A 15,065-nucleotide genomic window follows, 5' to 3' on the forward strand; every position below is an offset into this window, starting at 1 on the left:
CTGTCGGCGCCGCTGGGGTCGGGCCCCTGGGCCGGGCTCCCGTGCCGTGGCCTGGCGCCGGCCGCACTGAGCACCCTCTGGCCCTCGTCCCACCCCCGCCTCGCAGGGCGATGCCGAGTTCAACCGCATCATGAGCGTAGTTGACCCCAACCACAGCGGCCTCGTGACCTTCCAAGCCTTCATCGACTTCATGTCCAGGGAGACCACGGACACAGACACGGCCGACCAGGTCATCGCCTCCTTCAAGGTGCTGGCTGGCGACAAGGTGAGCCAGGCGCCCTGGGCCGCCGGGGCGGGAGGGGTGGGTGGGCGGCTGGGACTCAGTCCCATCCTGCCTCCCCAGAACTTCATCACGGCGGAAGAGCTGCGGAGAGAGCTGCCCCCCGACCAGGCCGAGTACTGCATCGCCCGCATGGCGCCCTACCAGGGCCCCGACGCCGTGCCCGGCGCCCTCGACTACAAGTCCTTCTCCACCGCCCTGTACGGCGAGAGCGACCTGTGAGGCCGGCAGGCGCCAGCTGACAGCCCCTCCCCACCGCCTCCAGGAGGGGCTGGGCCGCCCCTCTCCTCAAGTCTGGCTCCCCCACTCTGTATCTATGCAAAGTGCTCTCTGGTCCTCGGGGTGGGCAGGTCTCTCCCCTCTGGGAGGCCCGGAGCTTCTCTCCCTGCCCGCCCCCCGGGAGGGGCGAGGGAGCCCTCGCGGGGCAGTGCTTCTGGCCTGGCGAATATGTCTGCTGTGGTTTGGTTTCGTCTTTCCCCAGGTGGAGGGGATGGTTCCCCGGCAGAACAGGTGCCCTGAAGGCCCCCACACCCAGGCCAAAGCCCTACGTGCCTTGTCCAGGCGCCGCTCCGGCCCTGAGACGGCCCCCGCGGGGAGGGCACCCCGGCTCCTCAGCAGCGGGCGCCGCAGCTCCTCTCACCCCCCCCCCCAACTCCTTCACCGTGGCCATGAGGGGCCCCGGGTCCTCGGCAGCCCATTGCCCCCGCCCCAGCCAGCACTGGCCTTGCTTTGTCTGGACTCGCTTCTCTCAGATTTTCTAAGGACCAAAAAATGACAAAAGAAAAAAAAAATCCACACACCAAAAAAACCCTATAAAAAAAAAGGAATTAAAAAAAACTTTCAGAGTTACTATTTACTTTATTAACTTACGGATTTATTATATAAATATATATTCACCTTGCAACGTATCTTTGCCGACTCTCTCGCTCCCGTAATGAAGACCTAGCTGATTCGCTCCCCGGGCCCCTCCTGAGTTTTCCTGTTGTCTGTCGTCAGGGAGGGTCTCTGGGCCCTCCCAAGGTGGAGGGTGGGCTGCTGGCCTGGCTGCCTGGTAGTAGATGGTTTCACTCCCCCCACCCACCCACCCCCCCCTTTTTTTTTTTTTTTTGAGGTTATTCTGATTATTTTTTTCTCGGTTTCTGGATAAACCACCCTTCTGGAAACAGGATAATAAACATGTAATATTTTTAAGGATTCCTAAGGTGTCCTCTCGTTTTGTCTCTCCTGCCTCTGCTCTCGGCCTCCTAGGAAAGCGAGGGTGGAACGCCTTCCCAGGGCGACGTCGGAGCTCCAGGGAGGGCGGCAGAGCAACAGGGCACTGTTGAGGGCGCAGCGCACCCACCACCGCCCGGGCAGCGTCCTGATGCGGCGGGAACGTGGAGGGACTCCTGCGGGCAGGAGTCAGCGCCGCAGGCTTGTGCCCCGCAGGGAGATGAGGCACGGGAGAGGGGTGGCTCTGCTGGCCCCAGGTCCGCGGCCGGGGGCGGGAGAGGCGCCCCCTGTCCTGTGACCCTAGAAGGCAGCCACCTCCATCCACTAGGGGAAGAGCAGACGGAGAGCCTGAGACGGTGGCCGGGCTCCCGCCAGCCGCCCCAGCCGCCCCCCACCCAGCTCACCTGGCTGTGGGTCAGGCACACGACCCCCTCGCGCCCGCCCAGGCGCTGGCTGCAGTGGCCTGTGCGGAGAGGGGCAGGGTGAGCGCGCCCCCGCGGGAGACTGCCCCCCACCTCCAGCCCCGCGGCACTCACGGAAGATGCGGGTGAGCCGGGCCGCGCAGGACACGAAGCGCTCCAAGTCCACGCGCAGGCGGCTGTCCCGGTAGCGGCTAGTGAGGACCTGGGTCAGCTCGTTGTTGAGGTGGAAGCCTAAGGGGAGGCGGCCCTGAGGACCCGGCCACCTGTCGCGGCAGGGGGCCTGGGCTCGCGTCCAGCGCGGGTGGGAGGCGCGGCTCAGGGGCGAGGGGCGGCGGGCAGGTGAGCCGGGAGCTCCCTCAGGCAAGCCCGTTCCCTCAGCCGTAAAACGGGGCCCCGGCCCCTGCTCCGCCAGGTCGCTCCATGCGGAGAGCCGCGAGCGCTGCCTGGCCCGGGAGAGCCGAGCGTGCGTCCTCATCCTGTTCCCTAGCGGCGCACCCCCTGCTGGCGCCGGGCACCTCCACGCAGCACGAGTTTTCAGTCCCGCACGCAGGCAATACCTTTTTACTCGACAGGCTTTTGGGAGCTGAAAACCGTGGTTCTTGACCCCTTCGGGGTCACAGATAACCTCTGAGATTCAAGGGGGTGGGACGCCTCTTCCCCCCACCCCTATGTCCAGGTTAACACGTTTTCAGGATAACTCCGCGAGCTTCCCCTGCTCCCCGGAGCCCCTCCACCCCTCCTCCGCGGGCTGGGGTTGCCTGCGCCCGGGGCCTGCCTGTGCCTGCGCGGGTGCTCGAGGTGGCGGGGGACCCACAGCCTGCGCTGGCCGCGTCCCCTCCCTCAAGTCCCTCACCCTCTGGTCTTCGTCCGGCCCCGGGGTCTGGGCGTGGGTGCTGTGCCCCACGAAGGGGCCAAGAGCCCCTTGCTGTCCCTCCAGGAGTCCCACTCTCCTTCCATGGCAACTGCTGGCTTCCTGTGGCCCCTCAAGGGCTCCTGTGTCCTTGAGGCCGACTAGCGGGGGCTCTGGCTGGCACCTCCTGCTCACCCTCCCCGGGGCCGCCGCTGCCTGCAGCCCCCAGCGTCCTGCTCCCGTCTCCTGGGCACACGATGTCCCCTCTGCCCAGAATGGCCTTGGCCTCCCACGGCCGCCTCTTCCTCCTCCTCCAGGAGGCCTCTGGGGCACCACCCCCCACCCGTGCCTGCCCTGCCCAGCCCCTCGGCTCTCGCTGCCCGGGTGGGGCTCTGCACCCCTGGGCCGGAAGCCGTGGGAGGCCAGCGAAGTTTCTGGTCACCACGAGGCCCCAGTACAGGGTCAGGAGCAGCGCAGTTCCCAGGCAGTGTTTGGGGGCCGAGCAGGCGACTGAGCTGGGCTCTGCCCCCAGCCCCACCCCGAGGCCGCCCCACCTGTTCTCAGGTCTCTGGAGCTTTCCTGCCGCTTCCCTCCTGGCCTCTCCGCACACCACAGCCTTGCCCCTGCCTGCCTGTTTCCACCACACGCTGTGACCCCGCACTGACCAGCACTGACCGCAGGGAAAAAAAAGCCCAGGAGGCCCCAAGGCTGTCCCGCCCCCGCAGTCACTGTCACCCACCCTGCCCCGCTCACCGGGCTCCAGCCAACGGCCCGCCCCCCTCCCTCGGCCCCTGGGCAGGCACATCGCAGTGGCCGGACCCTCCCCACCCCCTCAGGGTCTCTGCTCCAAAGTGCGCCCCGCTCCGGCCCACCAAGACCCACCCCACCCCACCCTGCCTGCCCACCCGGCCCTGCTCCGTCCTCCCACCGCTGCGCTTGTTGCTCCTGGTGTTTTCCGTGCTGACGGCACGCAGCCCCGCACGTCAGCCCCGCAAGAGCCCCCGGCGGGTGCTCGTCCCCAGCAGGCGCTGGGCCGGGTCGCTGGGCCGGGCCGGGCACTGGGGAGGGCGGGGTCAGGGACGCACACCTCCCCTCCGCGGTGGTGTCCTCTGCCGCTTGCCTTGCTCTCCCTCCCGCGGCTCCCACCCTTCTCCGCAGCGTCGGCAGGGGCCTCTGGCCAGCTCTCACCCATTTGCGAGACGAAAGCTGCCTGCCCCGAGCACAGGCGCCTCGCGGAGCGGGGGTATTTATTCTTAGCCGTTTCTCAGGGGAGACTGCGCCTCGAGATGGAGTCACACGCCCAGGGCCACCCGAGGAGTGAGGATTCGCACCCAAGCCAACATGAATCCAGAACAGCCCAGGGGCTAGGGGCTCTCCGACACCAGCTTCCGAGCCTCCCCACCTCGCTTCCCAGTGGCCCCCCCAGGAGGCCCGCTATGGCCCCCGGCCCTCCTCTCCCCACACAGAAAAGTCCTGGCATTTGGCCTCGTTCAGGGTCATCGAGTCCCTGCCAAGAGCTGGCAGCAAACTAAGGTGTGGGCCTCCCGGACGGCCACAGCCGAGGGGACCGGGGGGACGCTGAGAGGACGGGGGCGGGGGGGGGCAGGCCCGCCCCAGCACCAGCCCCCAGGGAGCCCTGGCCGCACCTGCCGCGTTCAGCGCCAGCCTCAGCTCGTAGGAGTTCATGGTTCCGGAGGCGTCCTGGTCGAACTTGTCAAACGTGGCCTGGCCAGGGAGGGCAGGGGGCGGTCGGTCCCACCCCAGCCCCCTGCACAACCAAGCGCCCTGCACAGGGCTGAGCAAGGGGCCTCGAGGCCGGCCCCGCTGCCGGCCCAGCGCCCCTTCTCCCTGGCTGTGTACCCCGGGCCAGCCGCTTAACCACTCTGGGCCTCTGTTTCCTAGTCTGTAAAACGGGGGTAACAGGAACACCAAGCTCGCAGGGCTGTTGTGAGGACAAGCAGAGAGTCTCAAACAAGGCTTAATGAGGACTCAGTACCCAGGAGCTGCGGCCGTTTGAGATTATTTATGGATCCCCAAAAAGAGAGATTATGTTTGCAAACCGGCCTCGTCCTCTGGGTGTGATGCCCTTTGACTGTGTTAAATTCAAAGGTTTGAAGTGTACTTGCTTAAATCAATTTAGGGCCCTCGATTCGACTGTGTCTCCTTAGGGCGTGGCTCAGGGTTGAGTCCCCGCTGCCTGGGTGGGCTGAAATAAACGACCCTCCCTCAAGAAGGCACAGGAAGAGAGAGAGCGCCACAGACGCCAGAGAAGCCGAAGCGGCTGGCGCCGGCAGGGCCGCGCTGTCGCCCCAGCTTAGTTTACGGGTAACCTAGAACAGAGCAGCTGAGAAGGCCCGGAAGGACGCGAGCCCTCGGCCTGACCGGTGCGGAAGCCCTGAGAGACCAGCCCTGTGCCGCCTACAGCCGTGGCCTACGGCCGTGACCTATGGCTGTGACCTACGGCCCTGACAAGGAGAAGCTGGGCCGGGAGCCTCCTGAGGAAGGAGGAGGGAGCGGCAGAGGCCACCGTCTTGCTTCCACACGTGGCAACTGACTTGGGGGAGCAAGCAGCCTTGAGCTGGACTCTTTACGGCTCGTAATGGAAGCTTTTACCCCAGCTAAGGACCCTTCACAAAAGCCAGCAGGTTTCTGGTACTTTGCATCGGGCCCCCTAAGGCAGCTTCCCTAGTGACCAGTCCCTCCTCTCAGGGACCAGAACACCAGTGAGCAGAGGCCCTGAGGCCACAGCCATTGGTGCTCAGCCCTGAGCCACACAGCACCCCAGGGGCTCCGCTAGCCCACAGGGCGCCTGCACCCTTCTAAGGGGGAGGAGGCAGCCCCGCCAGCCCCGCCCCTTACCTGCCACTCCAGGAGGTGGGCCCAGAGCTGCTGGAAGTGGCGCAGGTCCAGGCCTCCGCCGTGCTGGGGATTGGGACGTCTGGTTATGGCCAGTGTCCCCAGATGGGGAGCAGGACCCCAGCATCACCATCACCCAGCCCAGGCCCTGCCACCCCCCGCGATACCCCAAAGCACTGCAGCAGCTCCTCACAGGTCCTGAGCCCGATCTCTCCAGGGGTCTGGGCGTGGGCGCTGGCTGCAGGAGAAAAACCTCAGCGTTTCCCGCACGCAGGCATCAGCATATGTGCTTGGTGGACATTAGCTCTCTGAAGTAGGCATTTTATTATTCCTGATTTTTGTTTTTTGTTGTTGTTTTTTTTTTAAGGTACCAAGGGCCAGGGTTTAAACCTGGGACCTCATATGCAGGAAGCTGGCACTCAGCCACTGAGCCACATCAGCTTCCCTGAGTTGGTTTTCTCATTTGTTTTGCTTGGTGTTCCTTTATTTATTTATTTTTTCAGGAGGTACCGGGAACTGAACCTGGGACCTCCCTGTGGGAGGCAGGAGCTCAACCATTTGAGCCACATCCACTCCCTATCCCTGTTTTATAGATGGAGAAACTGAGGCACAGAAAACCCAAGTGACTGCCAGGAACTAGCAGAGCTGGGAGTTGAGCCCAGGCAGGGCAGTTCTGGTGTCTGCTTCTTGCTCAGAAGAAGGGGCACTTGGGGGGGGTCATGGGCCCGGCCATGGGGCCTGCTGCGGGGCCCACATGCAGGGAGACCTGCCAGGCTGAGCCCAGGGTCCTGTGGCCTGACGCCCAGTAGGATCAAGCATTCCCACTACCTCGTAGGGGTTGCTGTGGGGCCCGGCTCGGATGGCAAGGCCCCCTGGCCGACAGGACCACCCGCACAACTCACCAGGCTCCAGGGCGATGCTTAGCAAGGTCTGGAGCTGACGGGCATCGAGCTCTTCCTCCTGGTCAGGGAGAGGCAGCTACGAGGCCGTTCCCTCCTGCGGCCCCCAGCAGGCTGCTCTGGGCTGGCCCAGTGCTGGGCCCCCGCAGTGAGAGCACCCCCCTGCCCCCTTGGAGCTCGTGGTTTAGTAGAAGGAGGCTGGTCCCCAGCCTGGGGCCGCCTGGGGCAGTGATGGGGAGAGCCGCAGGCTACGGGAACCCACAGCAGGTGACTGACAGGCTGCAGGAGGGCGGGAGGGCTGCGGGAGAAGGCACAGAGGGTGAAGCCTCAGCCAGGGCAGGGGTGTGAAGGTGCAGCCTGAGCAAAGGCCCTGGGGCAGGGAAGAGCCAAGTGCATTTTGAAGAAGGAAGATGATGTGATTATTTAAGTACAGGGAGGGAAGGCGAAACTAAAGTCAAGTAAGAGTGCCCGGGCCCTGTCCCCAGCCCCCAGCCCTACTCACCTCTCCAGCTAGCTCCTGAAACAGTTGCTCCAAGCCCAGCTCCAGGGGCACCTGTGCGCCGGGGAGGGGGGTTCAGTGCCGGTCCAGAGGACCCTTCCGCCGCCACCTGTCCCCCTCCCCGCTCCCAGCAGCCCCTCACCGTGAGCTCCCGAAGGTCGGCGCTGATCACGTCATCGATCTCCCTGCAAAGGGCGGGCGGGGGCTCAGCTAAGGATCAGGTGGGGTCGAGGCAGGGTCCTGGGGGCGCGGGGCTGGGGACTGGCGGGGGCGAGTTAGGGGGCCCTGGGCAGCGGGTCCGGGGGGGCGAGGGGCCCGGGGCTGGGGGGGCCGAGGGCGGGGCGCGGGCGGGGCGGGGCTCACACGGCCGCGTGGCGGCGCTCGGAGAAGACGCGCAGCGTGAAGTCGGCCTCGTCGCCCGCGCGGCCCGCGCTCGGCACCACCAGGTAGTGGCCGGGCCGCAGGCGGCAGCGGCGGCTCACGTCGCGGCGCGCGCAGAAGGCCGAGCGGTCGGCGCGCAGCAGGCCCGGCAGGAGCGCGCGGCTGCGCGGGGAGTCCCAGAGGCCCAGCAGCTGCGGGGTGGGGGCGGGCCGGCCGTGACCACCCCCCCAGCTTCACCGCGTCCCTCCAGATCAGCCCGCCCCGGCCCGGCTCTGCCCCCAGGACTCCCCCACCCTCAGCGCAGCTGTCCAAGCCCTGCGGCCGGTGAAATGGGGGGGGGCGCACCTCCTCTGGAATCTGCGAGAAGGAAGAGGAAGGGGAGTCAGGGGCCATCCCTCAGAGCCCCTCCCTGCCCCCTGCGCCACCTTCCTCACCTCTCAGACCCTTCCTCTCCCTTCTTCCCTTGGGGACACTCATGGACCCCCGTCCCAGTCCCTGGCCCACCCTCTCTTTTCCCCTCCCCTCTGTGCCCTCGGTCCTTTCTCTGCCCCCTTGGTCGCCTCCAGTCCTCTCTGCGCTCCCTCTAGCCCCCAGCTCCCTGGCCCCGCTCTGACCCCAGCCCCCTCCTGACACCCCCCCCCGCCCCCCCTTGGCCTCCGTGGGACCTGGAAGACGTGGAAGCCCACGGTGAGGTACTTCAGGCCCTGGGCCCTCAGGCGCCGCCGGTTGCGCTGGATGAGGGACAGGAGGACCGTGCACTTGGGGACGCGGCCCCCCGGCGTGGGGCCCCGCGCCCCCGCGGCCCCCCAGCCCCCCCAGGGCCCCTGGTCGTCATCCTCCTCCTGCTCCTCGTCAGGCTCCAGCAGCGTCAGCCGGAACTGGGGGTTAGTCCAGAAGGTTTCTGACGGGGCATAAACGGGCTTTGCGGCGGCCGCGGCCCCCTCCACCCTCGCCCCCCTGCGCCCTCGCCCCCTCGCGCCCCAGGCCTCACCCGCACCCGGCTGGCTCCCGCCCGCGCTGAAGCCGCGCACCCAGCGGCCTTGGAAGACGTGCGTGTGCCAGCCGCCCCCGGCCGGCGCGGGGCCCAGCACCTCGGGGCTCAACGAGCAGATCTGGACGGTGTCGAAGCGGCGCAGGAAGTCCTGCAGCTCCATCCTGGTGGGAGGCCAGCGGTCAGGCCCTGCCCAGCCCCACCTCGCCAGGAAGCCCTCGAGGCCCCAGGAATGAACCCCCAAACCAGAAAGCCCTCTTCCCTAAATATTACCAGGTACCCTTCAGCACCCCCAAAATCACCATGTCTGCAGAAATAAATCCCAAATCGCTGAGCTCTCTGACCCCCAAATTCCTCCAAATCCCCAGAAATGCCCCACAGATCACTAAGATCCACAAACACCCCCAGTTAGTGCCAAATTGCCGTCACCCCCATTACAAGACCTTCAGACCCTCTCAATTACCAGCGAGTATTCCTCAGCCCCTCGATATTGCCAAGTCGCAAAGAAATGCCCCTAATATCGCCATGCTTCCAAATTCCCCTATTACTAATTTCCCCCTGACTCCCCCAAACAGAGCCCAGGGCCCCAGTTACCGCCCACGGCCAGCTCCTCCCTATTGGGACCCACCCCAGGAAGGGCTCCCAGTGCCTTCAGCAGCACGCTCTCCTCCCTGAGCCCCTTGGCCTGGCGCCCCACCCATCCAGAGGGAGATGGGACCTTGGGGAACTCACCAGAACTCACCGTCGTCCTTCTTCACCAGCAGGGCCTCTCGCCACTCCTTGGGGAGCATGTCCCAGCGCGGGCAACTGGGGGGACGAGGGTGTGAGGGGCAGGCCTGCAGCGCTGAGCCCGGCTCCCGCCCCGGAGACCCCACGCACCTGTCGCTCCAGGCCCCGCTCCACTCCACGCAGCCCCACGGGTTCCGCAGCCGCAGCAGCCGCAGCTTGGTGAAGCCCAGAGACGCCTGAGGGCGGCCTCGTCAGTGGGGGCTGGCGCCTGACACCCCCTCCATCAGCCCCCAGGAAGGCCCCTACCTTGTGTGTGCCCGTGATCGAGTACGCGTGTCCCTTCACCAGCCCATCGTCTGTACGGTACTCGCCCCGATCACTCTGGGCAGGGGACGGGGGCCTGTGAGGCCGCAGTGGGGGAGGCAGAGCCGCTGCTCCTCTGCCCCCAACCTCCTGCCGCCAAAGTGGGGGTTGACCAGAGCACCGTGTGAACGGCACAGGACTCCAGGGGGAGTGAGGGTTGGTGAACAAAGGCAAGCGAAAGAAGACATGGGGAAGCAAAGCGGATTTGGCTCAATGGATAGAGCATCCGCCTACCACATGGGAGGTCCAGGGTTCAAACCCAGGGCCTCCTGACCCATGTGATGAGCTGGTTCATGTGCAGTGCTGATGTGCGCAAGGAGTGCCGTGCCGTGCAGGGGTGTCCCCGCGTAGGGGAGCCCCACGCGCAAGGAGTGCACCCCGTAAGGCGAGCTACCCAGCGTGAAAAAAGTGCAGCCTGCCCAGGAATGGCACCAAACACATGGAGAGCTGACGCAGCAAGATGACGTAACAAAAATAAACAGATTCCTGGTGCCACTGACAAGAATACAAGCGGACACAGAAGAACACACAGCGAATGGACACAGAGAGCAGACAACTGGGAGGGGAAGGGCAGGAAAGGGGAGAGAAATAAATTTAAAAAATAAATCTTAAGAAAAAAAAGGAGACATAGGGGAAGAGACAAGAGACAAAGGTAGATGGAAAGAGGAGACAGACAGACAGACAGAGAAAGGTACAGAACCGGCAAAGACAGAAAGGAAGTCACGAAAGGCAAGAGAGCCAGTAACCAAGTAGAGAATTCAGTGAATGACTGAGTGAATGGGTTAGACTGACTCAATAAACGGATGAGGGTACGATTGGGTCAGGCGAACACATGATCCAAACTGAGCCCGTGAGAATCATGGGACTTTTGAAATTCTCAGAAAGAGGCAGTCTTTTTTTTTTTTAACCCTTGGGGTATGGGAGGTACCCATGGCTATGAGGACTTATAAGGGCCTGTACGGGAAAAGCCTGCCTGCAAGTAAAGTTAACCTAGGACCAGGGATAGAAAAACACACTTGACAATGTCCAGCTGAGCACCTGGATCCAGCTGTGCCTGAAGCCGATGAATTTCCTTTTGGCTTGCTCCAGTCACGTTGTGAGAGAATAAGTCAAGAGCAGAAGCAGAGAGCAGGAGGACACAGGAAGCCCCCCATCGCCCATGACCCTGACTGTGCCCTGGTCTCAGTGGGGTTTGCCAGGGAGTCCAATTCTCTCACCAAGGCAGTGGCGCCCACGAGGGACTCCTTGGCCAGGGCGTGGCGCAGGACGGAGAAGAGGCCGGGGGCGTGGCGCCGCAGGTAGAGCACCTCGCCCACGCCGCCCGTGAAGTCCACGAAGGCCTCGTTCATGTGGCCGCCGCGCATCACCTCGTAGGAGCCGTGGAGCCTGAGGGGCAGGCAGGGGTGGGGGTCTGGGACCTGCTGGAGCAGCTGAGGCCACCCCTGAGATCTGGGGCGTCTGGGGCCACAGGGACTGTGTGATTTGGGGGCGCCCTGGGGGCTGGGGCTGGAAATGTTCCCGGGAGTGGTCTGATTTGGGGGTCACCCCTGTGGGGGTGAGGGCAGGGGTTTCAGAGTGACGGCATGGGGAACGAATGGCAAAGATTTGAGGAGCCCCGAGGATTGCACCCAATAATTCGGGGTGCTTCGGGCTCCTGGGTGGAGCAGGAGAGAGAGTCTGAGCTTGCAGAACCCCCGGGGACCGTGAGTCCTGGACGAGCCGTGCGAGAGTTGAGGGTCCCTAAGACTTGTCGGTGGTGGGTGGGTCCCTAGGACGGTGCTGGGTGGAATGTCGATGGGGGAAGGGTTCACCACCTAGAGTCCTCGGGCTGGTGTGACTCTGGGGTCCCGCGGCTGTGACCGGGTTTGGGGTCCTGGGGGCTGGGCTCCGGGGTCCCGCGGGGCTGCAGTGGGAGCCCGGGTCCTTACTTGGCGTAGGCCTTCTCCAGCAGCGGGGCCCAGAACTCGCTGCGCTGCTCGGAGCGCACGAACATCAGCTTCCGCTCGCGCACGGGCAGCCTGTCGTCCACCACGACGTCCACCCAGCGGCCGAACTGCCAGAGCTGGCGGGGGAGGGGCGCCGGGGCCCGGCCTCACCCTCTAACCCTCCACCCTGCCCTACCCATCCCAGGGCAGGAATCACGGCCCCAAGGGGACCAGTGGCCATGGGGGAAACTGAGGCACAGTCAAACTGGGCCATACCTGGAAGTGGAAGACGCCTGCATAGCCATCTCGGAATCCCTGTCCAGGGGGCACCACCCGGTACAGGAGTCGGGGATACAAAGTGAGGGATGCAGCGGCCGCGAGAAACCAGCAGTTCCCTGAGGGAAAGGGGATTGGGTGAGGATGGAGAGAGGGAGACGGGGGCAGAAAGTGGGGGAGACCGAGGGGCAGAAAGTGGGGGAGACCAAGGGGCAGAAAGTGGGGGAGACCGAGGGGCAGACAATGGGGGAACTGAGGGGCAGAAAGTGGGGGAGACCGAGGGGCAGAGAGGGAGGGAGAGCAAGGGGCAGAGAGAGGGGGAGACCCAGGGACAAAGTGGGGAAGACCGAGGGGCAGAAAGTGGGGGAAACCGAGAGGCAGAAAATGGGGGAACTGAGGGGCAGAAAGTGGGGGAAACCGAGGGGCAGAAAGAGGGGGAGACTGAGGGGCAGGAAGTAGGGGAGACTGAGGGGCAGAAAGCGGGGCGACCGAGGGCAGAGCTGTCCGCTCGCAGCGGGTCTTGCTGGATCGGGCTCACCGAGGCTCCCTTGACACACGTCCGTCCGACTCACATCCTCGCAGATGAACTGGGGCTCAGCACAAAACTCCTGGGGCGGCGGGGGATTCCAGCCTCAGCCGGGGGAGGGGAGCAGGAGCAGGCGCAAGGCCGGTGCCCAGGTGCCCCCCCTCCCCCCCGCTGCTCTGAGGCCCGGGTTCCCGCCGCCCCGCCCTGGGCTTCCCCGCGCCTCCCCGGGCGGGCCGCTCCTGGCTGAGCAGGTGCCCCAGCGGCCCCTCCTCCCTCAGACCAGGATTCCAACCCCCAGACCCCTCCGCCCGCAGACCCGGGACCCCCAGCCCCAGCCCCGCTTTACATGCGGCCTCATCCATTCCACCCCTTTGGCCTTCTCTGAGTCCGGCCCCAGCTTGTCATAGCCAAGGGCATCAGGGCCCGCAGGGAAGTAGGGGTCGCGGAACAGGATCCCCTTGTCCAGGCAGGCCGCCCGGATTGCCTCGAAGCTCTGGCCCCGGAAGGGCTGCGGGGCCGGGTCTCCAGCCCCTGCCTCCTCGTCCACAAGCTGGATGGTGACCCTCCGGCTGCAGCACGCCATCTGGACCCTGGGGCCCCGGGGCTGGCCCAGGCCCTTTAACCTCCTGAGTCACGGGGCGGTCCCCCCTCCTTCCCCCCCCTCCCCGCCCCGTCCGAGCCCCGGTGGGGTGTCTTCAGGCGGCGAGGAGCCTTCCCTCGTTAATGTTAATTGATGGTTTGGGGTGCCAGGGAGCAGGGACGCCTATTTGGTGGTTTCCTCCCCGGGGCGTAGGGCCCTCAGTTGTGGCCGGGGTGGCAGCTTAATGGGCTTGACCAGCAGCAGGAGGGAAGATGGACAGAGCTGTGGGAGGACCGCCACCTCCGTGGGATCACCAAGAAGGAGGTCAGCGGGAGGTGCGTTTCCGCCTGTCCCGGCCTCACCCCCGTGGGGCTGGCGGGGAGCCAGGGCCACCTCGCGTCCCTCTCGCTGGCGCCGTCATCCCTCTGCCCCCTCGGCCTCGCTCTCCCCCTGGCGTCTCTCGGAGCCTCTCTCCGTCTTTCTGTGTTTGGCACTGTCCCTGTCTGCTTGTCTCGCGGTCTGTCTGTCTGGGCGTCTCTGTTTCTCTCTGGACCTGTCAGACCGTCTGTCTCCCTCCCTGTCTGTCCCTCTCCCTCTCTCTCTGTCCTCATAGGCCACAGCAGGGGCCCCGGGTGGTCAAGGACCGGGGCTCCTCTCCTCCCACGAGGAGGACCTGGGAGCTGGAGCTGCGCCCGGGACCAGGAGGCCTCCTGCCTGCACGCAGCCCAGGTGTGTGCCGGGCAGCGCTCACCCGAAGACACCACCCCGGAAGAAGTGGGGGAAATACCAGCGCTCATCCAGCTGGGCCCCTCAGCTAAGGGGTCTCTCACCCTGGCAGGGCCTTGCCCCCTTGGGGCGCCCAGACGTTCCTGAGCCCTCCGGCGTCTTCACTCCAAGTGGACTAGCAGATATTTTCCCGGTCTGTGGCTGGCTCAGGGCCTGGAAGGAGTCGTAAATCAGATCTTCCCGTACAATTGCCAAGACCCTTGCCTCCAGGGCCCCATGCCAGGCGCATGAGAGTGGGTAGGAGCCAGAGGGCCTGGGTTCAAATCCCGACTCCGCCACTTACAGCTGTGCATCCTTGGGCAAGTCACACTTTGTTTGCCTCAGTTTCCTCATCTCTACAATGGGAGCACTACCAGGACCTTCCTCAGAAAGTGGCTGCGGGAATGAAATGGGTCGACATGGGTGGCGTGTTCAAAGCAGTGCCTGGCACACAGGAGGTGCTCACTAATCGCTAGACCATCCGGGTCTCCTGTCACAGCCCCCTCCCCTTCAAGTGCCCCGGAGTAGCCCGGATCAACGGGAGGAGGCAGGGTTCTGGTCGCACCCGTGTCTCCTTGCCTGTCACTGCCCTGCCTCTCCATTATTAACCCAGGGTCCCAAATCTGCCAGGGGAAGCCGATGTCACCCTGCAACAAGGCAGCCGGCCGGGCCGCGCCACCGGAGCTCTACGTGGGTCACCTGGCCACGTCAGCTTCCATTAAATGCTTCCTCCCCTTGTCAGGGGCTGCTCTGCGGCTATAAAGGGGAGGGGGCTGTGACCTCCAAGGGAGCAGATAACAGGAACAGGACGGAAGAGGTGACTTGCAAGGGACAGAAACAGCGGCCCAGGAGCTGGGGCCAGTTCCCTCCGGCGTCCTCCCCTGCCTCCTTACTTAACTGGAAAAATGTCACGTGTCCTGCTTCTGTGAAGTGAAAAGTGCATGCCTTGGGTGTCTTTCTGGATGGTGACCAATAAAGTTTGCTAGATTCTTATCCACTGTTCAAACAAGTGTCTAAAATATTGTAGTTGGCATTGCATGCCTAATTTCACCAATAAAAACCCATTTTAGCACTCATTATGCTAGTTAACTAGCCACCACCTAGATAGACCAATGAAGACCCCTTTCAACGTTTCTCACGCTGGTTGGTTAGCTTCTGGTGTTTCTCAAAGGGGTTCGCTGAAGTTCTCGTAGCAGCTGCCACTAGGGTACAGCCTTTGAGCAGACTCCGGCTGATCACGCTGGAAGCGTGTATTCCAGTTTCGGACGACTGATGGCCCGTAGCGTACCTCCTACACGGCGCACCCTCTACGTCACTCAGAGTCTTAGGTCTGGTCACTAGACGCAGTTCCCGAGTGGAGAGTTGAGTGCTGAAGGGGTACTGGGCAGTGGGCACAGGGAGAGGCACCTGTAGGAAGGAAGTCGCGGACAACGCCGCGGGGAGCTCTGGAGCTGGGGTGAGCCTTCAAAGTTGTCCCAAATCCAGGCCACGGGGCCAGGCCTTTGTATCCC

At 64.4% G+C, this 15,065-nt stretch overlaps 2 protein-coding genes across 8 annotated transcripts in view; one reads left to right on the forward strand and one right to left on the reverse strand.

Annotated features, from left to right (window-relative positions):
- ACTN4 (actinin alpha 4) overlaps positions 1 to 1,476 on the forward strand; it is a 67,539-nt gene extending 66,063 nt beyond the window's left edge. For 5 of the 7 annotated variants that reach the window (XR_011646337.1, XR_011646336.1, XM_058280194.2 and 2 more), the window contains exons 20-21: positions 107 to 265; positions 344 to 1,476. Coding sequence is in view for 5 of the 7 variants with exons in the window: in XM_058280194.2 (XP_058136177.1) it covers positions 107 to 265; positions 344 to 502 (318 nt within the window). In the remaining 2 variants the exon portion in view is untranslated. Of the gene's footprint in view, positions 1 to 106 lie in introns of all 7 variants that reach the window. The other 2 variants (XM_071209248.1, XM_071209247.1) reach the window with 1 other exon arrangement.
- CAPN12 (calpain 12) lies at positions 740 to 12,792 on the reverse strand. Its single transcript, XM_058280197.2, has 21 exons — positions 12,556 to 12,792; positions 12,222 to 12,291; positions 11,684 to 11,802; positions 11,411 to 11,544; positions 10,700 to 10,868; positions 9,426 to 9,500; positions 9,270 to 9,355; positions 9,123 to 9,197; positions 8,391 to 8,554; positions 8,065 to 8,300; positions 7,745 to 7,756; positions 7,382 to 7,590; positions 7,161 to 7,203; positions 7,022 to 7,072; positions 6,523 to 6,580; positions 5,788 to 5,858; positions 5,624 to 5,686; positions 4,411 to 4,489; positions 2,029 to 2,145; positions 1,897 to 1,955; positions 740 to 1,816 (listed from the first exon to the last, which is right to left on the reverse strand). Exons 1-21 carry the CDS (start codon positions 12,790 to 12,792, stop codon positions 1,793 to 1,795), a joined length of 2,151 nt encoding a protein of 716 aa, XP_058136180.1. The 3' UTR covers positions 740 to 1,792.
- Positions 12,793 to 15,065: the final 2,273 nt, after the last annotated feature.

This window comes from Dasypus novemcinctus, chromosome 18 (genome assembly GCF_030445035.2).
Source record: "Dasypus novemcinctus isolate mDasNov1 chromosome 18, mDasNov1.1.hap2, whole genome shotgun sequence".
NCBI lineage: Eukaryota > Metazoa > Chordata > Mammalia > Cingulata > Dasypodidae > Dasypus > Dasypus novemcinctus.

What these genes read in the sequence shown, in the direction of transcription:
- CAPN12 (XM_058280197.2), bottom strand. Translation starts at nt 12,792, where the DNA reads ATGGCGTGCTGCAGCCGGAGGGTCACCATCCAGCTTGTGGACGAGGAG. An exon ending in TCGTGGGCGCCACTGCCTTG is followed by an intron (nt 9,501 to 10,699) that starts GTGAGAGAATTG and finishes TCCCCTGCCCAG; the next exon opens with AGTGATCGGGGCGAGTACCG. An exon ending in CCCACCTCCTGGAGTGGCAG is followed by an intron (nt 4,490 to 5,623) that starts GTAAGGGGCGGG and finishes CTCCCTGGCCAG; the next exon opens with GCCACGTTTGACAAGTTCGA.